The sequence below is a fragment of the Alosa pseudoharengus genome, unplaced genomic scaffold, assembly GCF_046254945.1.
Source record: "Alosa pseudoharengus isolate Yale_2024_CS ecotype anadromous, Long Island Sound unplaced genomic scaffold, YU_APseudo_1.1 YU_APseudo_1.1_scf_5, whole genome shotgun sequence".
In the NCBI taxonomy this organism is placed as follows: domain Eukaryota; kingdom Metazoa; phylum Chordata; class Actinopteri; order Clupeiformes; family Clupeidae; genus Alosa; species Alosa pseudoharengus.
The window spans coordinates 43,113,513-43,121,173 of record NW_027468837.1 but is presented as its reverse complement, the minus strand read 5'-3'; the positions used below and the strand labels follow the sequence as shown (position 1 = coordinate 43,121,173).

The 7,661-nt window shown below is 43.6% G+C and overlaps 1 protein-coding gene and 1 long non-coding RNA gene across 2 annotated transcripts in view; both read left to right on the top strand.

The window, feature by feature from the left end:
• Nucleotides 1–7,661, top strand: part of LOC143104502 (semaphorin-3F-like) — a 138,021-nt gene that overhangs the window by 100,102 nt on the left and 30,258 nt on the right. Inside the window, exons 16-17 of the mRNA XM_076268601.1 lie at nt 7,053–7,120; nt 7,234–7,367. Of these exons, the coding sequence (XP_076124716.1) occupies nt 7,053–7,120; nt 7,234–7,367 (202 nt within the window). The remainder of the gene's footprint in view (nt 1–7,052; nt 7,121–7,233; nt 7,368–7,661) is intronic.
• On the top strand, nt 3,348–4,240 carry LOC143104503 (uncharacterized). Its single transcript, XR_012983080.1, has 2 exons — nt 3,348–3,668; nt 3,997–4,240. It is a non-coding gene; the product is annotated as an uncharacterized LOC143104503 (long non-coding RNA).

Here is a 7,661-nt window from a genome sequence, read left to right as displayed (position 1 = left end):
TGTCTAAAAACTCAGTGTCATTCAGACTCAACCCTCTTGTTGTTTTATTATCTTTTTCGTTGTCGTTTGAACGTTGGCAAGCAGGCATGTTGCGGTTGCAATTTAAGTGAAATTTCTACAGTAGGCCTACAACATGCTGTTAGGCTGGGCTACTGTCAATGTACTTGTACAGGTAAATGTTCAACAATTGCTGGTGTACAGGTTATATAATCAATTAGCTAAATCATTTGTCCAGCTGTTTAAACATTTTTTCGTGCTACATTCAAACGCAAAAGGTGCTTTGATATATTTTTCGTTTGAACATCGGCAAGCAGGCATGCTTTGGTTGCAATGAATGAGGATAATTGATTTTATCTGCGGATTTATTTTTTGCATTATTTTGAATATGACTCGCTCCAGTCTCAACAGCACGTACTTTTTCCACACGCTAAGTTCTAACACACATAGGCCTATCCCCTCTCGCTTTCTCTCTCTCCATCCCTGCACACGGTGCTTTCTTAAAGGAGCTGCACCATTTTACAACAATTTCATCTACATTTTCATATTAGAATGTTTTGTCAAGTGTAAGAATGTTTTGTCAAGTGTAAGCTTAAACTACCGTGATCAATTTAAGTTCCCGTGCCCCCGCTGCGTCATGGAAGCAGTAAGTCAGTCGCATCAAAAATAGTAGTGGCACCCAAGTGACACCTTGTGGTTGTTTGTGTCAACTGCAGTTTGTGCCATTTCTGCTGAGAAAATGGGGTGCGTGATTCATGAAGGAACCCGTCCAAACTTAACGGGGACCCACTGTATACACACATACACACACACACGCACACACACATGCTCACTCACACACACACACACGCACACACACATGCTCACTCACACGCACACACACACTCACTCACACGCACACACACACACTCACACACACGCACACACACACACATGCTCACGCTACTCCAGCGCACACAAGAGGTGAGACACACACACACACATGCTCACACACACACACACACACACACACACACACACACATGCTCACACACACACACACACACACTCACACACACGCACACACACACACATGTTCACGCTACTCCAGCGCACACAAGAGGTGAGACACACACACACACGCGCACACACACACACACACACACACACAAACACATGCTCACGCTTAGGGGTGTGCATTGGCACTGCCCTCACGATTCGATTACAATTCACCAGGTAACGATTCGATTCAATTCGATTCTATGATGCATTGCAATGCAATGCATTGCGATGCATCAAAATTCTACTGCACACAACAAGGCAAATTTTGAGGTCATGAGGCAATACAAGCAGTAAGCTCAGCTGTTTATTCTGATACATGGTTGTTATGTGTTGAACAAAGGGTTTGTGAAGTATCCCACCGATATGACCCAGTAAACAAAATAAAGTCCTGGCGACGTCCCCTAAAGGTCCCCTGGCGAACGTCACCTCCTCGACATTGTGTAGGGTTCCCTTTACGTCCCGCGGACCTCTGTTCGGGAAGTCTAAAAGACGTCTACGAGACTTTGAGAGGACGTCCTGTAATGGTCACCGCGACGTTATGCGTGCGACGTTTATATTTCCGCGATGGTAAAAAAAAAAAAAACATGAAGCGCAATTTGGTATGGTATTACATCCTGTAAGTCTCAGCGTTGCTAGGAGAGAGGTAGACGGAACATGAACACGCATTAATGACTTGTTCTACAACTACGCAATCAACTTCACTCACCTCATATTTCCACGCATGTATGAAATCACGTCCTCCGAATGCATTACACTAATGATGAGTAGACATGGACATTCATACCGGGCTAGGATGTGCTGCTTTCACATCTATGGTGTCATATTCTTAATAAATTAATACGACGTTTTAATGGGCATATCCCGTAGTATATTGTTCAAAACATCATGAGAGTAGACCTAGGCTAGCCTAAGATAAATTGTTCAAACCATATTGTTTACTAACTAATAATAGCCAAAAATACTAAATGAATCGCAATGCATGCTGGGAAGCAAAACTCAACGTGAAATAAAGTACATGAATTAGAATGCATTGACGTTATATCCACTCGTTTTCCTGGACCTGTGATCAAACAGGGACAGCCTATAAATGTAAGTCTATCTTCCTGGAACATTGCAGATAAAGAAAAATGTATCGTTTTCTCTAGGCTATGAATGCTCTTTGTAGCCAACTTTAAGATGAAATAAATAGATTCCAGATGTTTCTATTCTAGCCTATATCATTGTTTTATTAATAAACAGTAAGGCTCTGGTGAGGCAGAGAGCCTCGAAGCTCCTCGTCAGAAATCTCATCGGATATGTGCACTCTTTGCTGTTTCCACAAGGAGCTGCTGTAACATCGGGGACAGCTATGCGTGACACTTTTAAACGCGAGCATGCGTCAAATAAATTACAATGACATTTAAACAAGTCATGAAGAAGCAGTATCCTTAATTCTTCTGCAATGTAGAGCTAGATCGTTTTGCTTTACAAATTAAGTTGTCACTTATGTTGCTAGACAACCCTAAACACATGCTACGTGGTCTGTTTTTAACATTTAGTTTTATTGCATCGTATTCAGCTCCAAAAGCCGGTTCAGTCCCAATTCGGCCGTGTGTGTGTTTCTGAAAATAAAACAGATAATAAGTACGTGACTACGTTAACCAGTACACTACGGGTGACCCGTATTCGGGCATATACAGTGCCCCCCACCTCCCCCCAACAACCCCCATGCATTTTTTTGCACCTTATCATGAACTACCATAGTCATGCTATATACCATTTTAAAGCTGAGAAACTCAAGAATCGATATATGTAAAGCTTTCCATGAATTAACATATATTTCGTGTATAAAATATAAGTTTATCCCGATATATAACATATCAGAATACCCCCCTCCACCACCCCCCAAAGTTGCTGCGTTCATACTTTGTCACTTCTCTGTATGGCCGTACCAATAAGTTAGCCCAGCATGCTTGGTCTTGAAATTTTCGTAAGAATCCATAGATGTAAAATATCTACATTGTTTTATTGCCAATATATTGAGTAGTTGTACACGCCAGTACAAACAAAACAGATACATACGAAAAGAAGCGAAGTAAAAACTTATTTTTCGCGGAAATCCAGATATTTCGGTTCTACTTCCATTATTGTCGCTGGATTCACGGTACTCCGCGTGTTCACGAGGCTCTTCTGATTCCATCGATACCCATTACATGTCTGTAGGACCAATGAGAGTCGAGATAGATGCCATCAAAGCCAATGAGTCACGTAAGCGATGAATCTGACAACCAGTCTTTGAATGGTCATAGCGCTGCGTCTGAGTGAGCCAATGAGGAGAGCTTTCTTTAGACATGTGACACATCGTCACATTCTACTTCCCTGTCGGCTAAACTCAAGGCGCATAGCCCATGCGTAACCAGATTCCGAAGCAGTGGTTTGGAAGTTTGTTACTAAACAAGCAAGAGACATGTTTTTGAAGGTTTTTGTTCGTAAAACATGCCAAAGAGACAAAAAAATACGAAACATGTCGAAGAACCCGAGGACATTGAAGATCTGGAGGACATCGATGAAGGAGAAGAAAGCAATTTCTCGGAATGCGACTCCGAGGAGGAGCAGAACTTTTTAGCTGGGAAGGACCCTGATTTTGAGCTGTGAGTAGACTACTTATATCCATATACAGTTACAGATACAGTTTAGTTTGTTTTTGTAATGTTTAGTGCATAGTTTTTCATTTAGCTTTGTTTCATAGTGTGAACAGTGTTCTGGTACCTGGGGGGGAGGGGAGTTAGGTGAGAATGCAGTGTGTGTGTGTGTGTGTGTGTGTGTGTGTGTGTGTGTGTGTGCGTGTGTGTAAAAGAGAGAGCAGGGGGAGGTGTGACCTGAGTACACACATTTATATCATTTGTATAAGTTGTTGGGAAGGGTTTTCATATACTTTAGTGGGTCTGAGCCTAACTTCCATCTGTACAATTGTTTCAGTGACAGCGATGAAGACTGGGCCCCGCCAAGCAAAAAAACAAGAGCTGAGGATCCTGTGTCTGAGGAAGAGGAGCCGGTGGCCGAGACTATTTCAGTTGTTCATAACACGTTCCATTTTGTTGACCGTGGTTGCCAACACAAATACATTTCTATTGCATTGAATGTGAATCATTTGATGTTTCGTTTGCCAGGGTATTGTTATTTTTTACCTTTGTTTCATTTTATAATACAAATGTTCACTGCATTACCTTGTTTGTCCTTTTTTCATGGAAATCTCAAAGGCGTAGGAGCAAAAGTAAGAGTTTCAGGTCAGATAATGCTTCTCTGGACTCATGGCACAGCCACTGCAAAGCACTCCAGGTACAAGCAACATGACACAGAGAGTGTAACCTTTCATTTGACACCAAGATCATGGTTCTACATAAAGCGGTTCTTGTATAGGAAGAGTTTTAGTTTTGGGTAACCAAAGGTCCTTTTGGAGTCTCCAAATGGACACTTAGCAAAACGCATGTGTATGCCCACACAAATATGGGTCCCACACAGTCATACTTCATCCTATAAGGATTTACTTTGAGATACAGATTCACAAGACCTGGTAGTGGGCCTCAGTGGTGTTTTCAAGAGAACATAAGTGACCAAGAGGGCAGAATGTGGTCATTTCTAGAGATGTACATAACCGCCTATAAAAAAAACTATCATTCTACCCTTTGCCACTCTCTGATAGTTCATCACACAGTCAATCTATTGGTACCAAAAAATTCTACAAGGCCTTAGCTTTCCAAAGAGGTCAGGCACTTGATTGTAAGTCAAAGTATGTGGCAACAGGGCCATTTTAAGTAGGCGGTGTGCAATTTCGAGGAAAAACTCAAAATAGGGGGGTAAATGCTATAACCACTGCCTATTTAGAGCATGTTACATGCATCACGTAATGACAGTTATCTGAAGAAATGCGCATTGTAGGCTAAGCTAGAAGCTAAGAACAGCGACTTTGCTAACGTTACACCAAGCATCACATCAGCTAACATTTTGATAAAATCCCTTCCCTAGTTTGTAACGTTATACATTAACGTTAAACTCAAAATGTATGTGCTACATAACGTTCACAACCCTTTTCCCAGTTTATGAAGTTGTGCGTCTATGAGCAAAGTAGACATATGGTTCTACTTTGGTCATAGACGCACAACTTCATTAAATGTATGATATGTTGCCTTAGACTACGGTAGGCTAATGCAGCTACTGCTAGAGACTAGATAGATAGATAGGCTACTTTAGTCATCCCCAGACGTGTAACGTGAAGTCGTGCATGGGTGTGATGTCTCCGTCCTGCAGGCGGTAGCCAGAGCGCTCTCAACTCTACTGCATGTGTGAATAAACAAACGTCCCCCCCATGTCCCCGGTATAACGTTATTGTCGGGTCCTTAGGGGGTATTTGAAATGACCAAATGCAAATGTCATCCGAGGGACCTGACGGTGACGTCCCCAGAAAGTCCTGCACCGGACGTCACGCAATAACCAAACGATAACTTGCTCCGGACGTCAATAAGGTCACCGGAACGTCCGCTAGAGAACATGACGTTTGGGACCAATCAAGGACGTCGTGAATGTCGGCATAAGGTCCGGGGGACGTCCCGTGTTTGTCGGGGAATGGGTAGGGAGATGGGCGCAGAACCTTCAGTAGAATTTATGATTAAATTGAATTATATTATTTACTTTTCTCGTGAACCGTTCACCACAGCAATTAACGGCTAACATTGTTTAAAAGCTGAGAAAAAGCTCTTTCATGTGATGTGATAGGCTGCTTGTGATGTCTGTGTGATGAGTAGGCTCGTTCGCGAGTAGGCTAGTTCAACTGAGAAGAATGGGTGAATTTGGATGCACTTTCTTTCTTGCCGTGCGCTGTCACTTTCTCCACTGTGTAAAAGACTAAATTAATTTGCGCTGTGAATGCTTATTTTGACAGGCTATAGGCTGAATAAAAATCGTTATTAGTCGGACGCAAAACAGAATATTGAAAGAAGGGGGCACCAAGGCCACCGTGGCCTGTAAACCTCTGATTTTCAAAGGGGCATCACGGCCAACTCAAGGGGCAACGATGGCCATGGCCGTCGTGAAATTCCTACCCTGCACATACTGCACACACAGTAACGAAGTCAACTCAGGATGCCAACGATCGACATGGTTCGTGAAGTTAGTTGTATTGCCAACGTGCTTGATTTTAGTGTGGCAGGTTTTACACACCACGTACGTCTTGTCTAGTTTCCCATTAACTTCGTAGAATCCGAAATGTGCCCAGATGTCCGCTTTCCAAGCTTTGGGTGCGTTTTTAATTACCCGTCTATCGCGTTCATCTCCCTCCGTCATCTTGATTCTTTAGTGTTGTTGTTATGCTAGCTAGTGCTGCCGCTTAGGATGTAGCTACAGGCTGCGCATGTCATTACAACGTTGCTCCGGAAATGCCCCCAGAAGTAATTGAAACTTCACAACTTTATTGTCCACTCAAGGCCAGAAAATAAACAGTGACATAATCGATTATGGCACGTTGCCGCATCGATGCTGAATCGTGCATGCCCCGCATTGCAATGCATCGCCGAATCGATTATTGTTGACACCACTACTCACGCTACTCCACCGCACACAAGAGGTGAGACACACACACACACACACACACACACACACAAACGCTCACGTTACTCCACCGCACATGTTGCTAATGTAGTAGAGAACCTCAGTGAGTGCACAGTGTGTTCATAAGAACAACTTGTCTGAAGTCTGAAGAATAAAAACTAAATATGGAAACATCGAAATATGAAAACATTGAAATATGAAATATGAAAACATTGAAATATGGGAATATGTGGCAACGCTGTGCTAATGTTGGTTTTAATTGGGGACATTGGGAATGTGTGGGAATGCTGTGCTAATGTTGATTTGGACTGGGAATGCTGTGCTGTTGTTGATTTGGGAACATTGTGGTAATGCTGTGCTGATGTTTTGACGAGGGATTGTGGGAATGCTGTGCTAATGTTTTGACGAGGGATTGTGGGAATGCTCTGCAGACGCAGCCGGCGGCAGGATGTGAAGTACGGCAACCCGATGCGGCAGTGCCGCGGCTACAACTCCAACGGTAAGCCCCACCTCTTGTCCAGTCGGCTGAGCCAATAGGGAAGTCAAGAGGGTGAATGTCATGCCTGCTCAGCACTCTGATTGGCCTGCGCTGTGTCCCTCTGCTCTGAGCAGCCAATAGGAACGCTGTGGAGGCGGTGCAGTACGCGGTGGAGGGCAGCAGCAGCTTCCTGGAGTGTCAGGCGCGCTCACCACAGGCGGCCATCAGGTGGCACCATCACCGTGGTAACAGTGACCGCAGGAAGGAGGTAAGGCCAAAACACACACACACACTCACATACATTTACACACACACACACACCCACACACACACACCCACACACACGCACACACACACACACAGGCACACACACACACATACATTTACACACACACACACACACACATCCACGCACACACACACACACACGCACACACATACATGTACACATGCACGCACACACACACAATCACCTCATACAGCTTAATAATCCACCATTTAGGCTACAGCATTATGGTTATATCATGTAATCATGCACAAACTGAAATAATTTGACTTTAAG